General features: G+C 33.0%; 1 protein-coding gene across 1 annotated transcript in view; it reads left to right on the top strand.

The window, feature by feature from the left end:
* Nucleotides 1-6,096: 6,096 nt before the first annotated feature.
* The window catches only part of LOC136043094 (condensin complex subunit 1-like), a 125,749-nt gene continuing 106,377 nt past the window's right edge, over nt 6,097-25,468 (top strand). Inside the window, exons 1-2 of the mRNA XM_065728027.1 lie at nt 6,097-6,214; nt 19,482-19,629. Of these exons, the coding sequence (XP_065584099.1) occupies nt 19,503-19,629 (127 nt within the window). The 5' untranslated portion in view covers nt 6,097-6,214; nt 19,482-19,502. The remainder of the gene's footprint in view (nt 6,215-19,481; nt 19,630-25,468) is intronic.

Below are 25,468 nucleotides of genomic sequence, written 5' to 3'. Positions count from 1 at the left end.
ATACCGCGAAAGAAATTTTACTACAAATTGAAAAGGACGTATTGTTTTCATATTTTGATATTAATAGAATATTGTAAAATATTATTTTCAGAAGATAGTTCCAAGCAAATGAAAATAAAACATTAATATATTGGTATTCTGTTTTGCGTAAAAAAGGCTGCGTCTTCAGTAGTTTTCCCTTTTTTTTTTAAATCCGTAATACGCCGGAGATTATACGTAAGCGTAATACGCCGGCGAAAATTAAGCACAAACCTATTAGGCAGATTTGTTAAGACTACTGGTTTGGTTCATTCCCTATAATTTTTTTTTCTTTTTTTAAATTATTATTACCTGTTCAATAGGATTTTTAGAATTGCCCCATTTATCATTTTAGGTATATTTTATCGACATTTGGTTGTATTGTTATTGGTTATAATGTGTAAAACTTGTATTACTTTTTATTATTGTGTTGTACATGTATTTTAATTGATGTTTGACAATGTATAGTTGCAGTATTTTGATTCCCGTTTTTCAACGCAGGCAGTTGCTGCAGGCAAACAACCCCCCTCCATTAGCAAGTCAAGCGATACTGTTCTGGCTCAGTGAATAATGACTAAGTGACACCCAAGCAAGCTAGTGATCATAGAAGGCACAGAACAACTGAGTGATACGAACGCATATGACCTTTTGGTCGAACGCGTCAAACCCCAAACAAACAACAACATACGCCGGCAATTATCAGTGCAGAATCGGTCGATTACGTTTGAAATCTGGTGAAAATTCCAGTAGTATTGTTTTTCATTTTATAATATGTTTTTGGAGGAATTAGTGTGGTTCACGAATAAAGTAAAGCATTTTGAAAGTTTAGTCAGAAGATGTAATAGAGCTAGATACGATTCTTGAAAGAGAAGAAGGATTTTGATGGTCAGTTTAAGTCAAAGTTAGCTTGATTTCTAAGAAAATTTTGGCAGCAGTTATAAGCTCCAAAATTAACGAAATACAATCAATACTGAAATTATATGTAGTCTTATTTTAAAGTTACTTTTAATTGAGATATTTTGTCTCATCAGCTGCTACTCCACCCACACCCTTTCGGGTATCATATAAAAACCCTGCTAAGCTTAAGACAGTGATAGACAATCGGAATGAATTCCAAGGACCAGGTTTTGAATGACCAAGTTCGAGTTTCACAGCTGAAATTATTATTCCAGCATTTCAATTGAAACTCATTGATATACATATAAATTCAAAAGAATATAAAAATCAAGATGACTTTTAAAAGCTATGTATCCCACAAGCAAATCAAGGGGCATAAGCCATACTCTCACGATGCTATTTAAAATACAGTGAAACGAATGGTTGATGATAAATCAATGAAAATTTTTTTTTAAAGAATTACGGTCTACGAAAGGAAATTTCTTCCTCTGTTTGTTGCTTTGGTAATTCGGTAAAAACGGAGATGAGAAAAAGTGAAGAAAGGGATCATATGCCTAACCAGAAAATAGCAAATTTTTATCGGATGGGCTTGGGTTAAAATGCCTAGACTGAAGGGGGCTAGTTGCCCTCAGATCTCTTTTTAATCTTAAAACTGAACTAGAGCTTTCAATTTCCAATGAAATGAACCTTCTCTGAAGTTTATACGAGTCTAACTTTCATAAGAGCCATATATGTCCCCAGTACATAAATTACAGTGCCTGTCCCCGGGTCTTGGGGAGTTGTGTCGACACCTGAGTTTTGTTATCTGACTTTTGAACAATATTCAACAAACTGACTATCTAAAAATTTTATTGCATGTATTTTAGGAAAAAGGGGCGTGTGAGGATTGTCGCTATTCAATCTCTTAAAACTGGCACAAACTGAACTAGAACTTTTGCTCTCCAATTAAATGGCCAGTTCTGAACATTTATACGAGCATCCCTTCCATAGCGAACTTACGCCACCAGGGCATAATTTACAACACCTATCCCCGGGCCCTGGGGGCTTGTGTCGACCCGGGAGTTTTGTTATATGATCTTTGATTTATTTTTAACAAAACGGTTATCTAGAAATTTTATCGGATGCATTTGAGAAAAAAGGGTTGGGGGGGGGCTAGTTATCTCCTTATAACAATTGACTCTTAAAAAATCCACTAGAACTTTTGTTTTCCAATCGAATGAGTTCCCTCCGAAGTTAATCCGTATGTTCTTTACTATAGGAAACGCTCCAATCGAATGAGTTCCCTCCGAAGTTAATCCGTATGTTCTTTACTATAGGCAACGCTATAGCATTGGCTTGGATTTCTTTTAACCAGGAAAAATATTTTACGTGAATGTAGTGAGGACTATTACTGTTATTAGTCGTATTTCATACAACGCAAGTGCTCCTCGGGGGATATTTATCTTTACATCAGCATGCTCTACGAGATATCTGCTGAGAATAATATAACATAAATTTAAATCAACCCATGAAAGCGGTAATTAGAAAAAAGTTAAATCTTTTCAGAAATGTTAAGTTTGATGATACTAATAAATTAAAAATAGCAATTAAAAAGGAAAGTCAATAATCTGACCAATCTTACCACAATAATAATGTCAAAAATTACTTACCAATAAACTACAAAATTAGTATCCCTAGGTAAAACAAAAGTCGTGTAATAGAAGTTTAGACCAGCTTGAATTCAACTTACCTGAATCCCTAAATGTTACTACAAATAATCCTAGCACGTTCCTTGCTTCCATCGTCCAGAGCGTTCTGGCATTGTCTTATTAATTACCTTCTGATGTTCTCCCATTTGCATACACCTCCATATCTCCGTCTGATATCAAAACATGAATTGGAAAACTATGAAAAAAGTGTCTGCCCTTTAGATATGCCGTTTCCTTTTATTAGTGCTTTCAGTGACTTCCTTTCAAAGCCCTTGTCTGTTCTTTTCAATGAGTTTACTAAGTATGGCTAATATTCACAAATTTGAAAACGAGGTTTCATAACCCCCTTGAAAAAGAAAGACAGAAAACCTGGTTTTGAAGCTGTTCGTCCTGTTTCACTCACTCTTAAGTTCTCTAAACTATATGGAAGTTTCCTTGACGATTGGCTAAAAGAAAAAATCCTACCTCCCACTAAACTGAAACGTTTCCAGAACCGCAAAGTTCACTTCTGTTTCCCAATACCTTGTTTTTCTTATTGAATCAAATGGGAAAATATTGAAAAACCTTTTTGCTAGATAAATTTAATTTCCATTAACCTTCAAAAATAATCTGACCCGTTAACGAGAATATTTTCGTGGAGAAACTTGCAACTGATTTCAGTAGTGATTCTTTCCAGGTTAAATTGGGTGCCGTCTATTTATCAAATAGATCACAGGTAGTCAAATATCAGAATCCTTTTTCCAGTCCTTTTCCTGTCCACAATGGACTACTCCAAGGTACTTTTCAAGGTCCCATCCTGTTTTTGTTATGATGAACAGCCTCGTTAAGGAATTTCCCGACAGATGGAAATTTGTGGATGAACTAACGGTTGTTGAAACCTGTTACCGAAATTTAGTAAGCAAGCCTATGAGTATGTTCAATGATATTGAGGATGACGCTGATGACATAGACGTGGGAGTAATCCCTTCTAAATTCATGATAATGCCAATATGTTTCCATAAAACCTCATTCCTTTTCCTCCAACCTATCCCCCCAAATATTTTTGTAGCTTCATATAAATTACTTGTTGTTACATTTTCGTCTAATTTAATGTGAGATGTCCACGTTAAAGATATTACATGCATCAATGTCTCTCCTAAGCTCTTGAATAAAATTACCATCCCCCCATCTCATTCTTTAAGTATCTTCAATTATTCTTTAAGTATTCGTCTACCCGTCTATCCTGGCATTGTCTATCCTGGCAACTCCCGCGATGAATCAGAAAAAAATTGAATCCATTCAAAAGAGAGCCTTAAGAATAATTTTTGAAGAAGCTGAGGTATCATACTCGCTCCTTCTAAAAAACCCCAAGCTGGAAACTCTTGAGCACAGAAAGGGAACATCTTTTAAACTTTTTAATGTATATTTTATTTCGGTCATTTTTTGTTTTATTTAATTTTTATCTTTTTATCTTTCTGACATTTTGCAGCTTAACATTTTTGACTAATGAATGGTTTTGCCCTCAAGATATTTTTGTTATTGGTATAATTTTGCCATTTGTTTAGTTGTTTGCTTCACTTATGATTTTTTTGTTTTATGACTGAGAAATGTGATCTCGGCCCTTCGGGACTTTTGATAGAATTTTTTTGATATAGATTTATCATCTTATTTTATTAATTTCCAATTGATTCAGCCTCTTTTGAAGTTTTCTACGACGACTCCTTTTATATGAAGTGCCGTGCCCTGGTCTAAAAGAATAAAACAATGGGCCAACATAATTTTTTACATAGGTTGCGCAATGACACAATTGAGCGTGGTCTTTCTTTCTCAAGACAAGAACATAATTTGTGCTTCATTGAAAGCAAAATACATATTAATTTTTTTCTCTTTTTGTTTTTAAGAAGTCAAAGCTATTAACGCTTTAAGAAATATCTTGTGGGCTTTTGAGTTTGACTTAGTTATTTATTGTGATTTCTGTTTGTTTTGGGTTAACTAAAATCTAATCAACTGAAATACGAAGTATTTATAAAGCACAACAAATATTCGCTGTTAAGGGCAGGGGTTGGGTCAAACATAGTCTCACTCATATACAAAATAATATCTGTTTGTTTTAAGTTGTAACATTGCTCCGTACTTTCAGTTGAAAAAAACTTTTTTTTAAATTTAATACGCTGAAACACCAGCTCATGAAAAACATGCTACTGAAAAATTGAAAAGGATATAATCCTAACTTTTTTGTATTAATTTAGCAGATGAAAAACAAACTTACTTTTGCAAAAATATAGGTCTATTTTGTACTCCGAACTAAAATTCTTTTGAAAGCAGTACTTATCGAAACTTGAAAGCTAAATTTCAAAACTGCCACTCGAATTGTACGTTGTGCTAGTAAATAGAAACAACGTCAAAGCAAGCTATAACCATCATTATCACAACATTAACCTATTGCAAAGAAAGGTGGCTAATTATGCACTAAGCTACTTCTTCATGAAAATCACTTTATAAGACACTGGCTAACCTAGTCCTGGAAATTTTTAGCATATTGATAATGTCAGTTTTATCGTCAGATCTGTTTGTCTTGTTAGGCTTTTTGCTGATATACCTTTTTAAAAAAGGTATTTAAAGGGATTCAAACTTTTAGTATTTTCTACTTATTTTATTGAGAGGTGGGCTTATGATTAAGTTGGTCTCCCGGAAAAGTCAATAGACCGACGAACACTGGCTGTGTCTTCAAACCATGGTCTTTTGCACTTAGAAATCGAATTCTAAAATCATAACCTGGATTTTTAATTTGCTGTTCAGCTGATAATCTAGATCATGAAAAGTCTGTTTCGCTGACAATTGTAAGTGTGACTTCACAATCTAGGTTGTAAATTCAACAGTTATGCTCGAAAAGAAGAATGTGAATTTGGTTGGTTGATTTCGGCCAGTCACGAGTCAATTTTAAAAACTTAATTATTCTAAAGTTTACAATTTACCAATCAATTTTGATAGATTAGTCTTACAAACATATATGATCCACTAATCATTCTCGGTCTGTAAACCTGGTTTGTCAGTGGAAAATGCCTCAAGTGATTAAACACACTAAATTAGGAATTTCTTGTTGGAACAGAGTTTAGAGCACATAGAAAAAGTCTGCTAATATGAATGTTTTTGGTCTGTCCTGCAAAAGCTCCATTCGAACTCCAGGTCCCATAATACCAAACTGAGATCAAATCTACTGCGTTACCACGGCTGCCATTTGTTGTTGGTGTGTGGGGCTTGACGCGTTCGACCAATAGGTCATATACTTACGTATCCCTCGATTATTTTGTGCTTCCTGCAATCACTAACTTGCCATTTTCGAGTGGCAGCAGCGTTAAAGACTATTGTGTACGTATATAACAATTTTTACATTTGAACTATATTCTAAAAATATAAAATTTTCTTGCATATTTGTTAGTAGAAAGAAATTTAATTGATAAAAGTCCTAAATCGCCTACAATAGCTCAATCGAAGCACAATACTATTTTGTTCTGGCGGAAAATTTGAATTTGAAAAAGTAAACAGTGATTTCCTTTCAAATTTCTTCTTTGCAGAATCAAAGATAGAATAAATCTCATTGAAAACGTTCTCTCTTTGAGATTTCATAGCCAGTAAGCATTACTACTTTAAATTTGATTTTAACCTAGAAATAGGCTAGCTGTAATTTATTCCTGCTCTAGAAGCTGCAGATAGCCTAGGCTTGTAAGGACCAAGATGAAACAGCCTATATTGGAAGATTAAATTTTATTGTAACCGTATTGAAATTTTGAGAGATAAACAATAATAGTGTAATGGCTGCCTTCCTCAGAAGGAAACTATAAAATTCTGAAAATAACTTCAAAAAATTCCAATAGGGGCTAACCTAGCCTACTGAACCATAATCAGCCTAGGCTGTATAATTGCCAAAAGCTTTAATTGATTCCTTATCCCCTTAATGTGCCAATATGAAACCCAAATTATGCAATCTCAATACATGCTCCTTAGCCCTATGTTGCTCTTCTCTTCAAAGTAAATTTAATGGTAGCCTAACAGGCAACAGTAAAATTCTAGTTAATTGACTTCTTGCTATCTCAGAAAGTGTTTATGTAAGGGAAATGAAACTTTCAGGGATGAATCTACAGACTAAAGTATGTCCTGGGAAGGTATTTTGAAGCAACTACCTCCACTCCTTCTCCCTCTACTGGGCCCTGAAATTCGCCTACATGACAGGTCTATACCTATTGAAATTTTGACAAAACAACATTTTACCTTAATTTTCAGTTATTAATTGCTTTTTCTCTGCCCTTAGGTCTGAAAATGCAATTCCTGTTATTTGAGTAAAATTTGACCTATAACAACATTTTTTTTCAAAATTTAGGAAATGGATTTGCATATCTTTGAAACCTTATAAAATGGAATTGAGCAAAGTTGTGAAGCTGAAAACAATTTTGTTGCACTTCAATTAAGCAGAAGATCTGTTTTGCAGTGTTTCACTTTTATAAGACACATATTTTTAAAGGTCATGAAAGGTCAGAGCCCTCTAGAGGGAGAAGGAGTAGAGATAGTTGCTTCAAAATACCTTCCTGGCACATACTTTAGTCTATAGATTCATCCCTGAAAGTTTCATTTTCCTTACATAAACACTTTCTGAGATAGCAAGAAGTCAATTAACTAGAATTTTACCCAGGCAACTTCAACAAAATAGGCTACAGTGATGCAAGAGTAGACAGAGAATATTTAATTTGGGCTAATAATTTATGCATTAACCTTTGGAAGGGGGAGGGATAGGGATAAAATGAAGTGAAATAGCCTACTCTTAGGAATAATAATAGAAGTAGCCTAATAGGTTTGGCCTATGCTATTTTGGAATTTTCAAGTTGTTTTCAGAATTTAAAATATTTTCTTGTTAGGGGGGCAACTACTGTGCTTATACTGGCAAAATGTTTGTTTTTGTATTGGAACTAGGCTAATCAAGTGCCATGAAAGCTTATGTTTTTCTTTCTTTTATTCTGGTAAATATCCATGACTGCTATGACTCTACACTCTCAAATTAGATCATATACCTCTCAGCCTCTCATTTGAATCAAACTTTACACCCACCCCCTTAATTTACAAATATATACTCTGAATTGGTTTATATAGGGGTGAGGATGAAATTCATTTGCAGCAAAAGTGATTATTATATTTGAATTAGTATATTATATTATAGTTCATTCATGAACTATATTCATTATATTATATTATATTATTGTATAATATATCATATTATTATATAATATGTTATATATTATATTATTATTCATTATATTATATTGTATATATTATATTTGAAGTTCATTCAGCTATGTTGAGCAAAATGTCTGTCTTTAAAATTTTGATTAGAAGTGATTTGAAAATTATTACCTTAATTTACCTCAAATCATAGCCTGAAGTGAAATAAGGACTTTCAATCCTGTTGAATCACTCCTTGTGATAACAGTTGCTTACATTGTTGATTAGATTCTGGTGGAAGATACTGGTGCATCCCAGTCAAATCTCCATGGTTTGTCACTCCACTCAGCATCCAGATGACATTTGAATACATCTTTTGATTCAGCAGAAACTGTGTTCTCCTTGAGGTTATTCCAGAGGTTCACAATACAGTTCAAGAAAAAGCTGCATCTTGCTCTAGTCCTTGCATGAATAAAGACTAAAGCAGAGTAACAATAATTATATGAATAATTATGGCATAATTAATAACAATGACCTAACATATGGTATAATTAATATAATAACAATAATTATGGACTAAAGAGGAGGGCTGATTGCCCACCAATCACTTTTGACTCTTAAAAAGGGTACTAGAACTTTTCAACCAACTTAGCTCCTTAGAATATCAGTGATTCTACCAGCTATGATAGAGCAGCACTAACTATGATATTGCTTATATGCCCTTTTAATACCAAAGTGGCTATAGCTTTTTCAATTTAATTAAAACTCTCTCTAAACATTCCCTAAAAGTTTCAATTTAATGCCCTTAATGTCTTTAGTTACAGTAATCATAGAAGCAGTATTAAAATTATGCACATAGTGCCTTCAGTTAATTCAAAATCTCCCAAAACTTACCCCAATAGGTCTGAATTAATATTGTAAGCTGTTTGTGATATAACTTTGTAACCATTTTGACCATCTACATGATCATAGTTTGTTTTGATTTAGTTCAACCCCTGCCTAAAGATTCCATGAAAGTTTTACCTTAATACCCTTAGCTTTTTTAGTAGGAATAGTAGTAGCAGTATGTACATAGCACCTTTGTTTTTTTTTCAACATGCAATAAACGTTTATACATAAATAATATTAACCAATCCTGCAGCATTGCTGATATATCCTCTTGACAACCTATATAGGCATAGTGTCTTTTGGTGTAGTTGATACAGTTTCAATATTATCCAAAGTTTTCACCATAATGCCTTTAGCCTTATTAGCACTACCAGTAGTAGTAGTAGTAGTAGACAGGTTTAATAGCAAAAACTTGACAGCTGTTGCTGATTTGTGTTTCTTTACAACATATACAAAATCAAGCTACACTTGTAAATATAAATAAAACTGTAAATATTAACTCTTATTATACATTTTGACAAAAAACCAGGATGAAAGAATTACCATATTGGTTTGTTCTTGCTTTAATGGGAACTAACTTATCTTGCTTTCTCGTTCTTGATGGTAGAGGTTGATCAGGTAGAATGTCACAGTGCTGAGATTTAGAAAGCAAGGACTTTCCAAAACTCATTATCAGAGTTTTGTACCAGTTTTGGAGTGATGGCAGTCCTAGCACTTCCAGAGCCTTTTTGTAGGGGATGTCACAGCAGCCCAAGATGATCAATACCGCTCACTTCTGAACCAATTCAAGCTCCTGACGAAGATACACTGTTCTCAGTGCTGAGGGCACCCAAACAGGACACACATATTCAAGAATGGGGCAGACATATGCTATGTATGCATACTTAATACTCTCTGTTTTTGCACTGAACCTATGCATACCATTTAAAGTCTTTAGACTAGCGTTTGCGCTTTTAACCACGTTTTCAATATGTGTGGCAAAGCTGAAGTCATTGGAAAAAGTAACTCCAAGGATCTTGATACTGTTTGCTAGAGGGAATGGAACATTTGGCTCCATAACATCACTTTTTAGCAGGTTAAAGCGCACTATTGTCAACTTGTTCACATTAATCTCAAGATTTAGCTCTGCGCACTCTTTTGTGAAAACACTGAAAAAATTTGAACTGAACTGTGGTGTCACAACTCCGTTTTGTACTAAATATTTCAGGATAAATGACAGGTCATCCATGAACTTGTAGCAGTTGTCATAGTCAGCTATGAGGAAGTTAATTACAGACAAGAATACAATAGCTGCAGTAGTTATAGTAGTAGCAGTAGTAGTAATAGCAGTAGAATTATTAGAAGTAGTCTTAGCTTTAGTAGCAGTAATAATGATATTAGTAGTTGTAGGAGTAGAAGCAGTAGGATCATCATGCAAATATTGTCTTTTGGTTAGTTCAACATCCCCCAAAACAAGCTTTGTAAGTTTTAATTTCATATACAAAACTGTTTCTAAGATATTGCAGATGTGTCCTTTTGACAACCTGCATATAGATGGCATGTTGTGATTCAGTTTACTTTCCCCCCTAAAAATTCCTTGAAAATTTCATCTCTATACCCTTAGGTATAGTTGTAATAGTAAGCACAGCAGTAGTACTCAGCTGAATACAATTACTCATTGCTTTGAAATTGTCAATATGTCCTTGTTGTAACCTGTATATTTATTTACAACTTGAAATTTTTTCTTCTTAATGGTTTTAGCCTTATAAGTAGGTGCAACAGAAGTATTATTTGGAGCAATAGTAATAGCAGTAGTAGAACTAGTAAATGTAGCAGTGGTAGTATTATTAGTAGTATTATTTAATTAGTAGAGTAGTAGTAAAGTTGTAGTATTCACAAATGAATTTTTATAATACATTCTTTTGACATTCTAAATGCACCCAGGGTCATTTGTTAGTTCAAATTTGCCATCAATATTTTCTTATATTTTACCTTTGTAGTCTTAGCCTTAATAGTACTAGTAGTGGTGAGTTAATATATCCCAGAAATAAATATTATGTTCCATTGCTATAGTCTCAAAATGTCCTGGAAATACATAATTTATTCCATCACTATAGCCTCAACAGGGCCATGGATACATATGCCTGTCAGGATATGATTAATATGTATTCAACTTTCACCGAATAAGAGGAGTGTGTTATCTTTTGCATATACCCTGAACCTCATTTATATATAAACCAAACCTTGTTTGCATATTCCAGCCAGCACCTCATTTACATATACCTTGCACAACAATATTAACATATATTCAACCCTCACTGAATAAGAGGAGTGACCAGTTAAGTAACCAGGTTTTTATTCTATTTTTGCATCAAGAAATTTCACCTTAACGCCTTAGTAATCCTATACTGTAATGTATGTTCATAATATTCTGTGTTTATATGATGATTCTATGAATAAGTTTTCATCTGGGTTGAATGAAACCAGTTTATATTATCAAAAATTTACATGACTGAGTGAATATAAAGCAGGATTTTCAATGTTTTACATTAAGAGGTGCTGACTATTCACAAAGGCATGTGGATGATAGAAAAAAATAAAGAAAAATAAAAACAAACTTAAAATAAAAAAAACAATAAAAACTTAGAAATGCAAAAACAAAAAAAATAAAACAAACCTAAAAATGATAAAACTTAACAAAAAAATTAAAAATGAAATAAAACTAACAAAAATAAAACAAATTTAAAACTAAAAAATATAAAAATAAAAAAAATAATGAAAAATAAAAACAAATTTAAAAATGAAAAAAAAGTCCCAAGAAAAAAATGTTACTGCAAATATTGTTTTTCACAAATGAAAAATCAAGAGTAACATATGTAAAGCATTTTCATTTTCTTTATGAAAAATATCACAAGTGAATTTCTTTTGTCATTGGCGGCAAAATAAAAAAAATACCCAATATCATCAAAATGTTTTGCTGCTTGAAATATGAGGATGAAATACATGACAGTAGTGCTCAAAATGTATTGCTTTTTGAAATAAGATGAAAATAAGCCAAGGTATTATCCAAAAATACCAAATATTTTCTTAAAAATGATTTACTGCTTGTAATAAGATAAGGAAATATGCAATGGTTCTGCTAAAATTACATGGTTTTTTGAAATAACATGGAAATAAATAAGTGCATAATTCAAAAATACCAAAAATTCTCATCAAAATGTTTTGCTTCTTGAAAAAGATTTAGAAATATGCAATGATGTCTCTCAAAATGTATTATTTCTAGAAATAAGGTAGATATAAACAAATGCATTATTCAAAATATCAAATATTTTATTCGAAACATTCTGTTGTTTGAAACAAGATGAGGAAATATGCATTGGTGCTGCTCAAATTGTATTGGTTCTTGAAATAAGATTGAAACAAGATGAGAGATATGTGCAGTTGTGTTTCTCAAAATGTATTGGTTCTTGAAATAAGATGGAAATAAGCAAATGCCTTGTTCAAAAGTAATAGTATTTCCTTCAAAATGTTTTACTGCTTGAAATAAGATGAGGAAATATGCAAATAATGGCACTCAAAATGTATTATTTCTTAAAATAAGATGAAAATAAGCAAATGCATTATTCAAAAATACCAAATATTTTTGTCAAAATATTTTACTGCTTGAAATAAGATGTGATGCAAAATATGTGATGATGTTGCTCAAAATGTATTGTTTCTTGACATAAGATCAGAAATAAGCAAATACTTTATTCCAAAATACCCAAAAAAGGCCAGTTTGATTGACAGACCATCACTGTAGGGAACGTTTTAATATTTCACTTAGGTGCTTATGTAGGCTAGCTGACTGAAGGCAACAAGTTTGGCAGTTTTATGTTGTGAGGGTTTGTTTGATAATAAATTACTTCTTCTATTATAAATAAGATGAGGAATTATGCGTTGGTGTTGTTCAAAATGTAATGCCTCTTGAAATAAGATCGAAATAAGCAAATGCATTATTATTATATATAATATTTTATGAAAATGTTTCCCTGTTTGAAGTAAGACAAAAAAATATACAATGGTGTTGCTCAAAATGTATTGTTTCTTGAAGAAAGATGGAAATAAGTAAATATATTATTCAAAATATATATTTTCATCAAAATGTTTTGCTGCTTGAGTTAAAGTGAGGAATTATGCAATAGTGTCACTCAAATGTATTGTTTCTTGAAATAAGAAGGAAACAAGCAAAAGTATTATTCAAAAAACATAATATTTTCATCAGAATGTTTTACTGTTTGAAATTAGATGAGGAAATTTACAATGGTGAAAGTGCCTTCCTATTTAAAATGAGACAAGGAAATATGAAATGGTGTTGCTCAAAATATATTGTTTATCGAAATAAGATGGAAATAAGTAAATATATTATTCAGAATATATATTTTCATCAAAATGTTTTGCTGCTTGAGATAAAGTGAGGAATTATGCAATAGTGTCACTCAAATGTATTTTTCTTGAAATAAGATGGAAACAAGCAAAAGTATTATTCAAAAAACATAATATTTTCATCAGGATGTTTTCCTGTTTGAAATTAGATGAGGAAATTTACAATGGTGAAAGTGCCTTCCTATTTAAAATGAGACAAGGAAATATGAAATGGTGTTGCTCAAAATATATTGTTTATTGAAATAAGATGGAAATAAGTCATGGTATTGCTCAAATTGTACGGTTTCTTGAAATAAGATAGAAATAAGCAAATGTAGGCTATTATTTGAAAATACCTAATATTTTCTTCAAAATGTTTTACTCCTTGAAATAAGGTGAGGAAACATGTGATGATGTTGTTCAGAATATATTGCTTTTTGAAATAAGATGGAAATAAGCCAATACAATAATCAAAAATATATAATATTTTCATCAAAATGTTTGGCTGATTGAAATAAGATGATGAAGTATGCAATGGTGTTGCTCAAAATGTATTGTTTCTTGAAATAAAGTTGGAAATAAGCAAATCCAATATTCAAAATAATAAATATTTCCATTTAAATGTTTTGCTGATTGAAATAAGGTGAGGAAATATACACTGGTGTTTTTAAAATGTATTGCTTCTTGAAATATTGTTAGAAATAAGCAAATGCATTTTTCAGAATAGATAATATTTTTGTCAAAATGTTTTCCTGTTTGAAGTAAAATGAGGAAATATACAATGATGTTGCTCAGAATATTTTTTTTTTGAGATAAGATGAAAATAGGGAACTACATTATCCAAAATATCAGATATTTTTATGAAAATGTTTTTCCTGTTCAAAGTGGAAATATGTGATGGTGTCCCTCAAGATATATTGTTTCTTGAAATAAGATGAAAATAAGCATTTCTTTTTGTTCAAAATACGAAATATTTTCTTCGAAATATTTCGTTGCTTGAAATAAGATGAATAATCTTAATAAGATGATAACAATGTTTTGGTCCTTGAAATGAGATTATAAATAAGTAAATGCATTATTCAAAATACCAAATATTTTTATCAAAATGTTATGCTGATTGAAATATGATGAGTAAATATGCCATGGTGATGCTCAAAATGTATTGTTTCTTGAAATAAGATTGGAAATAAGCAAAACACATTATTTACTATATTAAATATTTTTATCAAAATGCTTTGCTGCTTGAAATGAGATGACGAAATATGCAATGGTGCTATTCAAACTATAATGCTTCTTCGACTAAAATTGGAAATAAACTTGGAGTATAATTGGAGTGTACTTCAAAAAATCTAATATTTTTAGAAATTTTTTTTCCTGTTTGAAAATATGCAATGATGTTACTCAAACTGTATTGTTTGTTGAAATAAGATGGAAATAAGCAAAAGTATTATTCTAAAAACATAATATTTTTATTAAAATGTTTTCCTGTTTGAAATAAGATGAGGAAATATACAATGGTTCTGCTCAAAATATGTTGTTTCTTGAAATAAGAGGGAAATATGCAAATGTATTATCCAAAATATCAAATACTTTAATCAAAATTTTTGCTGCTTAAAATAAGATGGGGAAATATGTTGTGATCTTGCCCAAAATGTATTTTTTCTTGAAATAAGATTGGAAATAAATAAATGCTTATTATATGTTCATGAAAGGTTTTTCCTATTTAAAGTGATAAGAGGAAATATGCAATGGTGTTGCTCAAAACATATTGTTTATTGAAATAAGATTGAAGTAAGCAAATGTATTATTCAAAAATACCAAATATTTTCTTCAAAATGTTTTACTACTTGAAATAAGATGAGGAAACATGTGATGATGTTGTTCAGAATGTATTGCTTCTTGAAATAAGATAGAAATAAGCAAATTCAATCTTCAAAAATACATAATATTTTCATCAAAATGTTTTGCTGATCAAAGTAAGAAGATGAAATACGTGATAGTGTTGCTCAAAATGTATTGTTTCTTGGAATAAAGTCGGAAATAAGCAAATACATTATTCAAAATACCAAATATTTTCATCAAAATTTTTTGTTGATTGAAATAAGATTGGAAATAAGATAATACATTTTTCAAAATAGATAATATTTTCATCAAGATGTTTTCCTGTTTGAAATAAGATGAGGAAATATACAAGGATATCACTCAAAATATTTTATTTATTGAAATATGATGGAAATAAGGAACTGCATCATTCAAAATACCAAATATTTTTATGACAATCTTTTTCGTGTTTGAAGTAAGACAAGGAAATATGTGACCATTGTGGAAATTGTTACTTAAAATATATTGTTTCTTGAAATAAGATGGAAATAAGCAAATACTTTATTCAAAATACCAAATATTTTCTTCAAAATATTTTGTTGCTCAAAATAAGATGAAGGGAAATATTTGATGTTGTTGCTCAATATGTTTTGTTTCTTGAAAGGAGATTGGAAATAAGTAGATGTATTATTCAAAAATACCAAATATTTTTATAAAAATGTTTTGCTGATTGAAATATGATGAGGAAATACGCCATGGTGTTGCTCAAAATGTATTGTTTCTTGAAATAAGATTGGAAATAAGCAAATACATTATTCACCATATGCGATATTTTCATCAAAATGCTTTGCTGCTTGAAATGAGATGACGAAACATATGATGGTACTATTCAAAATATAATGTTTCATCAAATAAGATTGGTTAAACAAATGTATTATTCAAAATATCAAATATTTTCATCAAAATGTTGTCCTGTTTGAAAAAAGACAAGGAATTATGCAATGGTGTTACTCAAAATTTATTCTTTCATGAAATAAGATTGGAAATAAGCAAATGCATTATTCAAAATTTCAAATATTTCCATCAAGATGTTTTGCTGTTAGAAATAAGGTGGAAATAAACAAAATGTATTATTAAAAAAATACTGAATTTTTTTTCTTCAAATTGTTTTACTGCTTGAAATAAGACAGGGAAATATGCGTAGATCTTGCTCGAATTGTGTTGGTTCTTGAAATAAGGTGAAAATAAACAAATGTATTATTCAAAATACCAAATATGTTCTTCAAAATGTTTTACTGCTTGAAATAAGATGAGGAAATATGTATTGTTTGGTTCAATTGTATTGTTTCTGGAAATAAGATGGAAATAAGCAAATATACTGTTCAAAATATCAAACATTCTCATAAAATTTTTGCTGCTTAAAATAATATGAGGAAATATTCGATTGTGTTGCTCAAAATTTATTGGATCTTGAAATAAGATTGTAAATACGGAAATGCATTGTTCAAACTATCAAATATTTTCATCAAAATGTTTACTCTTTGAAATAAGTTTGCTCTTTGAAATATGGAGGACTAGTTGCCCTCCATAACTTATGACTCTTAAAAAGGAACTAGAACTTTCAAGTTTCAACCAAATGAGCCCCTCTATAGTTTTTGCGGCCATCCATTCCATATAAACTTAAATCACCCCATTGCATAACTTTCAACCCTTGCCCTCAGGCTCTAGGGCTTTGTTCCAACCCAAAAGCCTTTTTATATTATCTTTGGACTATTTTCAATAAAATGGACATCTCAAAATTTCTGTTGGATGCGTGTTGGGAAAATACAATGTGCTTGAGGGGGGGGGGTAGCTGCCCTCCTATCACTTTGACTCTTAAAAAAGGTACTAGAACTTCTGATTACCGATAATAGAGCCCCCTCCGAAGTTTGTACGACCACCCTCTCTAAAAAAAAACTATGTGTCCCTAGGGCATAACTTATAACCCTTGTCCTGAGGGCTGTGGGGGGGGGTATAACGTTCAAAGAGATAATGACTTTTCAACTGCGCTGAACAAAATGGCTATCTCAAATTTTCGATTTGATGTGTTTGGGTAAATGATTGACGTTGGATGGGGGCTGGTTGCCCTCCAATCACTTTCGACTATTAAATGGGGACTTGCCCTCACAGTTTCCTATCGAATGAGCTCTTTTCGAATTTTCTACGACAACCGCTTCTATACGAAGTACCCTGGTTTAAAACAAACCAATAATAAAAATACATTATGGCAAAATTGTTTTTTACTTAGGCGCTGCCTGTGTTTGCTAGGTTTTTAAATATTGAAACGTTATTTTAAAGGATACAACTTAATTGTAAAAAATCAACTATTTGATGGGACTGAAATTTTGTATCCCTTTTACTTAGTACAGTATCCCTTTTACTTAAGACAATTCTATTGTATTTTAAAAGTAGATACACCTAAATCAGCCATTTTTCCTTAAGCATTGTTTTGTAAAATGTTAAGTTTAGTTTAAAGTGAGAGGATGGTTGCCCTCTTCATGTTAAGATAGACCTTAACCGCTGTGCAAAAATAGGGTAGCAAAGTAGCAATGCTACCTGGCAGTTTTCAAATTCGTTGGCAGATTTTGTCTGAAAATACCATTTTTACATTTGCTCAAAGAGAAGCTGTCAAAACACAAGCTGTGCTGCTAAAGTTTCGGCAGCTTTACAACTTTTTCCATTCCTAGATCAGAACATGATAATATAATAAATTGAAATTAAAAGCTTTTTTATTATGAACTGTGGGCAACATTAAAACTTAAATGAACTGAGAATTCAGTGGTTTAAATATACAAAAATATGGGAAGGGGGTTGAAAAAATCAAATTTTTTTCAAAATTTTGAATTGATGCAGATTTTTTCAATTTTCTAATGAAAATATCTAGAAAACATATTTTTAATGAAAATAACAGGAAGGGTATATTTCAAAATTTAGGTGGAGATAAACAAATCTATTGGGCCAATGTTCCTCCCCCTCAATTGATGCAACCTAGAGAATATCCTGCATATAGTGGGCTTCCAATCTCTCTTTATATTGAGTTTTGAAATCCCACGCCCCTCCCCCAATATTTCAACAACAGACTTACAGTGTAAATTGATATTGCCTGAAAGCAATAAAGCTATGAGAATTCTGTAGATTGCTAGTAAAACATACATTTTGCATATTTTTCTTTACTTTGAATTGCACTTGTTTGCAATAGGATGAATTTATTTTGTAAAATATTTTACCCCCAGTACAAACGTGTCATGATTTCATAAAGTGCCCAAAGGCAAATTCACTGACAGCAACTGATCAAAAGAAAAGCTCATAATTTTATTTTATTTTTTTGTAATGTCATCCCATTGTGATTTTTGATGTTCATTTTAACCCCCTCTCGGCTACTTAGTAGAACTTTTCAGTGATAAAAGTGCACTTGCAAACTACGGGGACTATGTTCAGAATCTGCCTGTTGCAAGGCCACTCCCCTGACGAAGTGGCTACGTTTGGTTCAAATATGGCCAAATAAGTGACGTAGCTGTTTTTTGCTTCCTTCATTTGGCTTTGTGCTACACTAATACTACTACTAATAGCTCACTGCAGCACCAAGCCGACTGAGGTGAACACAGCTACGCACGCTCCTCCTACAACCTAATCTATTCAAGGCCTCCCTCTTTACACCCTCCGAGGAAATTCCCATTTGTGCTACAGTCAGTTGTTAATACTAGCTCAGGGATATACTTTTGTCCACGCTGATTTGTCTGGATGTACCTGTAAATTAGCTTGTCTACCACTATAGTCTGTACTAAAGCAGGATGAAAAATAAGGACTTATCTGCGTGTTTGTAAACCCACACATGTAAAAATTTGTTTAAAGGAGAAAATCAGCAAACATATATCGTTTGGCACATGCGACAATGGCCTAGATTGTCTGAATGCGTCTCACTAAGAATTCAGGAATCTATTTACACAACTGACCAAGTGCCCACCTTGGGCTGAATCAGTAAAGATTTGTGGGTGGTGTTGTTACCTCTAAGTTGCACAGGTGAATCCAATGTAAGAAACCCAAAAGCGGAACTCTATTGTGGCACAAGCGATTTAAAGCAAGATATTGCCAAGCTATCCTAACTGTTTGCTAACTATCCACAAACTGGTTGATCCACCTTGTTAATATAATAAAAAATAGAATTTCCAGTCTCTTTGATAAACTTCACCCCCAAAAATCTTCATAAAACCCATCTGAACCCTCTTTGTTTTGTAGTGTCGATGCCAATGGCGGATCCAGGGGTTCCAGGGGGGCCCAGACCTCCAAAGTTTCTTCTGATGCCCTCTTATCTTGTTGTTTTTCTTTTTTTTTAGCTATTTTTTCTAGAACAAATTTGTCAATTTAGTCAATTATTGGCACCTTTGTCACATTGCCCTCTTCCCTCAAGATTTTGCTCATTGTTGCCCTTGTCACATCGAGTCTCCCCCTAGATTTTGCTCTAGATCCACCCCTTGTTGATGCTTTTCTGCCATAAAGCATGATAGTATATTCTACTACTATATGCATTATTTTCAATTAATGAATTGTACTTTTCAGTTTTTTGGCCCTGTATGTAGCATGGAGGACTTTGAATTTATCATTCCCCTGAACAAAGAAGATTTAACTAAATTAGGTAGCGGATCAAAAAACCAGTACTATGTAGCAGAGGTTCTCAGTGTGAGAGAAACCATCTCAGCTCTTAAAGGTAATATTCATTTCACTAAGCTTTTATGTAGACTATATTTTTCGTAACATAATTTTCAGCACCAAATTTGTTGTTAGTCCCCCCAATAAAAATAGCCCAAAAACAGTTTCAGGGTTGAGAACCATGTTTTCAAGCTCTAACATTCTCTTTGCCTTGTAATCGTTTTCGCATAAATTCAAAATTGCATTCATACAACAAAGGGAGGCGGAAGCCCCTGGGTTTATTTAAATCTGATAAGTTCCCTCACGATTTCCCTTTAGTTACAGAACTACGGAAGCACCAAGCATGCTGAAAGTACTGAGGATTGTGTTTGTCCTTTACCTAATTTTACTTAGGCCAATAGATTGAGTATGTCTGTTATAGAGGAAAACAACGAATGACAAGGACCTATAAAAAAATTTTTGAATGAAGAAACATTGAAAATTATTTAAACGGCTGAAAATTATTTCTTTATATTTTCTTTGGGATATCAATCAGCCAGTGTGGCCTTGAGACTCGTATGGTATATTTCCATGATGAAGACAGTCCAAACGTGTGTCTGGAAATGGAGTGAGCTCAGTTTCTAATGGTTCCCCTGGATCTGGCTATAGTAAGCTGGACATATTTTTTTTGTCTTACTATCATTACAAACAGTGCTGGAAAAAGAGGAATCTCTTCCGAAAGAGGATATTTGTTTGTAGATGCTGCTGTTGCCAAAACTTTCTGGTTGTTGCAACAAGTGCTGTCACATTTTGTTTAGAGGCAGCTGAATTTTGCTGTAGCCCAGGGAAGCTAGAATCCTTTTTCCAGTGACATTTTAATTTTTCACGTGAAAATTTCAAATCAAATAATTAAGGACATCTCTAAAAAAACAAAAAAAAAACAAACAGACGATATTGTTAAAAGTATTGTTTTTTTTGCATCTGTTGCATATTTATGGTCTCTGGGGGAATTTCCTACTTGCCTTATTTTGGATCCTCTGTATGGGTCCCAGGCAGAATATCAGAGCCTCAGCAATTATTTTCTCTTTATGTACTCCTCTTCAGTTGTATATTTGCTTTCACGCTAATAAAAATTGGTTTTAGTTAGAGATTTTTCTCTCTTTTCTATAAACTATTGTTTTGCTTGAATTTTTATTTATTCTTTCATTTTTATTCATTTGTTTTTCATAACTAATTTGTAATTAAAAAAATTAATTAATTTTTTTATTTATTTCCCCCCCCCCCACTTTTTATTCCTAAATTCACAGCAACGGTTACATTTAAATGTTGGATTTACCACTAGTATTTTATATCACTCCATCACAAGGTTTTAGTTATCTTTTCTATTCTATTCGTTTTTATAATTGATATGTATGTTTCATTATTATAGATTCAATTGTCGACAAGACGATTCTAATAGTGTACTTTTTCGATCTGACTCTATTTTTAAAAGTTATTCACTATTGTATTTCTTAGCATTGGACGCGATTTTCTCTTACTAGGTTGCTAGCTACCGCTGCAACCCGGATAGTAATATCAAGACATTTGATTCTTTGGTTCAGCCAAAAAAGCATGTTTTCAAATGTGCTACGCCTAATTTTATCAGCGATGTGTATCTTTTACGTTTGAAAAGTTTTGTTTTTATAAAAAAGATATATTTTTTTTACCGTACTTCTGTTGGAAAACCCAATCCCCCATAAATCATATTTAAAATTGCCTACGTCATACATTTATTCGAAACAGAAAACACTGAGACTTCCCCAGATAAAATAGACCTTTTAAATGACCCCTTTGGATCCTAGAAGTACAGATTTGATAGAAAATCTAGGAAAATAAGTAAAATAAATTATTGATATTTGGGGAAGTAGGAAAAGACTTAAAATTTCAATTATACAAGCTGTCAAAATGCCCTGTGCCTTTTTCAATTTCTATAATGCGTGTTTTAAAGTTTTCTGGGCATCAAACTAAACTAATCTTCGACCCCAGGTCACTCAGTGCGTTCACTAGTGGCGAATGGCAGAACGTCCTATAGATGTCAGGGTGCCTCCATATGGAAGAGAAGCGAGGATCAAAGGGAAGCCAGTCCCTATGGGCCCACAAAGTGAAACTGAGACACCTTTGGAGGTAATAAATAGAGATTGAGGAAGAATGAGGATACTCCAATGCAAATTGAGTTGGGCCCATTGGGATATGAACGGTTCCTTCAAGCTGCAAATCTTATCCCAGGAAGGAGGGAAATATTATGATATAGCAGGATACCATTGTGGGAGAGTCCTCTTCAGGAAAGCAAGTGCAAAAGGCAGAAGATTCAGGTTTGAACAACAGCCTCAAAGAAGTCAATGGAAAAGAATGGCATACCGTCGTTAACTAGTCATTCAGGAAATATCTTTATGAATATAGAAATAGGTTCAACAGAAGAAATTAGAAATTCCACTGCGTCTGCAGCAACTGACAACCCTTGTGATTTAATGTTCCTGATTAATTGAAATAATACCAAATTTGCTACTGTGTACGGGAAAAATTGTTGATCATCTTGACTTAAGCCTAGCCTGGTAAGATTGATCTTCTTTTAAGAGAAATGTATGAAAACAAGTGAGATGTAGTTATGCTGGCCGAGACGCACCATCCTCGACCTGGAGAAGAAGCTATACTCAGGAACACCCTATCTGATCTCAGGGAGTACTATATGCTCATTGGTAGTGTGAGCTTCCTCCTCTCACCTGCTCCTGAGAGGAGGGCTGCTCTTGCAAGCTTCTCTAGCTTCTTGTAAGGCTGCACTTTGTCAGCACTACTGTCCAATCGGTTTCTTCCTACCATAATCTCATTATAATTGGCAAATTTTCGGTCAAAATATGCGTATTTCTTGTTGATAGGCTCGGATTAGCTGATGATTTCGATCTCATTTATACAAATGTTGCAGAACTTCAAAGATAGGTGGACTACCTTAGCCGAGGCACAAAACCTTTTGCCACACAAATGAATGCCAATAAAACCAATGCTATGATGAAATCTTGTTATGCAAAAGAAAATTCTCCTTCCTTACCCATTGCAGCCAGATGGTCGAAACTATCGACCAGTTTGTACACCTTAGAATCCTTTTGACTGCATACGACTGCCATATCGTCGATATCAGACACCACATATCTCTCTTTTTAAGATATCAAATTTGAAAGAGTAGCTTCCTCATGAACCAGCAAAAAATCTACTTCTTCAACAGTCTGATTGTGCTGATTGCTTTGTAGCCTATAGGTGTGAGACTTGGTCCCTGATGATAGAAAACAAGTATAAATTACTCCTTTTGGAGATGCAATTCCTCCACCGCATCCCAAAGACAAATTAAACTGGATGTTTGACAAACGGGGAGGCACAAAGAGGGGTCGGTTTCAAGGCACGATACTAATTAAGATTAAACGCCACCAGCTGCTGTGACTAAAGAACATCTCATAATAATTTTTCAAAAGTAACACAAGAAGAAATGATAGATGGGCGAATTTAAAACAGAACTTAAACTTTGTCGCATTCAGACAAAGGTTCAAGTAGCGTAGGTAACAGTATCCTGATAATCTGCCTTCGGCCGGGAGTGCAATGCGTGGTTGGGGAGACATTATCCGACGTTTCCCTTGTTTTTCCTCTCGATTTCTGCAGCAACCAATTTGGATCTGGGTTGAGTCTGGCCGAGCTTAAAGTCACACAGCTGACTCTTGATCCAAGCTAAATAGTATGCGACAGCAGGACTGCTCTTAAGGACAGATTAAACAAAAAAAAAACAAGTTTTTTTAACTGAAAGTAAGGAGCGACATTAAAACTTAAAACGAACAGAAATTACTTCGTATATGAAAGAGGCTGCTTCCTCATCAACGCCCCGCTCTTTACGCTAAAGTTTGACTCTGGCTCTCAATTCTTCTTTTTAAAACAGTAAAAAACTTTAGCGTAAAGAGCGAAGCGTTGATGAGGAAGCAGCCTCTTTCATATACGAAGTAATTTCTGTTCGTTTTAAGTTTTAATGTCGCTCCTTACTTTCAGTTAGAAAAACTTTTTTTTTATTTAATTTCTGAACGTTTTTGAATCAATGCATGTTTTTATTTTGGCTCTCCGCAGAGGAATAATTAAAACGAAATTTGCATTTTTTTTTTTTTGGCTAAATGGCTTTCTTATAATTTTGATCGAATGATTTTGAGAAAAAAGAGCGGGGGAGGAAGCCTAGTTGCCCTCCGATTTTTTGGTCAATTAAAAAGGCAACTAGAACTTTTAATTTTTTACGAATATTTTTATTAGTAAAAGATTTACGTAACTTATAGATTAGCTTACGTAAAGAACTTTTGCACTCTCATATTTTTATTACATATATGAGGGGGTTCGCCCCCTTTTCAGATCCTCGCTCTTTACACTAAAGCTTAAATTTCGTCCCAATTCATTAAGAATGAACCCAGAATCACAAAAGCCGTAGAATAAATAGTTGAAATTACTAAAAATACTTTAACGTAAAGAGCGAGGTATTAGGAGGAGGTGAGCCCCTCAAATGGGTAATAATTTCTGTTTGTTTTAAGTTTTAATGCTGTTCCTTACTTCCAGCTGAAATAACTTTTTCATATTTATTTTTTCATTGTGTTTTTTAAATAATGCTAGTAAATCCTGCGCTCCCTTCATGGAGATTTCCTTCCCCCATGACAAACTATCGATGTAAAGTTCCCCCAGCATATCCCCCTCTTCTCAACCCCTCCCCCAACCAAAAAAATCCTCCTTAAAACGCCTGTACACTTCCCAATAACCATTACTATATGTAAGCATTGGTCAAAGTTTGTAACTTGTTGCCCCTCCTATGGGGACTGTGGGGGAGTAAGTCGTCCCCAAAGACATAGTTATAAGGTTTTTTGACTACGCTGAATAAAATGGCTATTTCAGAATTTTGATCCGTTAACTTTGGTAAAATAATTAGCGTGGTAGGGGGCCTAGGTGCTCTCCAATTTTTTTGGTCACTTAAAAAGGGCACTAGAACTTTTCATTTCCGTTAGGATGAGCCCTCTTGCAACATTCTAGGACAACTGGGTCGATACGATCACCCCTGGGAAAAAGAAAAAAAAAAACCAAAAAAAACAAAAAAAAACAAATAAACACGCATCCGTGATCTGCCTTCTGGCAAAAAATACAAAATTCCACATTTTTGTAGATAGGAGCTTGAAACTTCTACAGTAGGGTTCTCTGATACGCTGAATCAGATGGTCTGATTTTCGTTAAGATTCTATGACTTCTAGGGGGCGTTTTCCCCTATTTTCTAAAATAACGCAAATTTTCTCAGGCTCGTAACTTTTGATGGGTAAGACTAAACTTGATGAAACTTATTTATTTAAAATCAGCATTAAAATGCGATTCTTTTTATGTAGGTATTGGTATCAACATTCCATTTTTTAGAGTTTTGGTTACTATTGAGCCGGGTCGCTCCTTACTACAGTTCGTTACCACGAACTGTTTGATGATTGTATACTTTTCACAGGCGTCCTAAACAACACTAGATAGATCGTCATGTCGAACCCTGGTTAATACCCTGTCAAAAGGGGTTGCCGCGTCAGATAATATGAAGTCGAATCACAAAGCCTCCTAATGAAAAAAAAAAAAAAAAGATTGCCTACTATCTATTTTATTTTATGTATCTTTATCATGAAGACATGGATTGTTGGCCGCATCAGCAACAAAAGAGATGAAGAAACATTGTATCATTCATATTGTCCAAGGATTTGAATTTTTGTAGTGTTTTGCATGACATTAAATAAAAAAAAAAACTAATTTTTTTAGCTGAAAGTAAGGAGCGACATTAAAACTTAAAACGAACAGAAATTACTCCGTATATGAAATGGGTTGTCCCCTCCGCAATCCCTCTCTCT

Source organism: Artemia franciscana, unplaced genomic scaffold (assembly GCF_032884065.1).
Source record: "Artemia franciscana unplaced genomic scaffold, ASM3288406v1 Scaffold_296, whole genome shotgun sequence".
Lineage (NCBI taxonomy): Eukaryota > Metazoa > Arthropoda > Branchiopoda > Anostraca > Artemiidae > Artemia > Artemia franciscana.
This window is presented reverse-complemented; position numbering and strand designations above follow the sequence as displayed.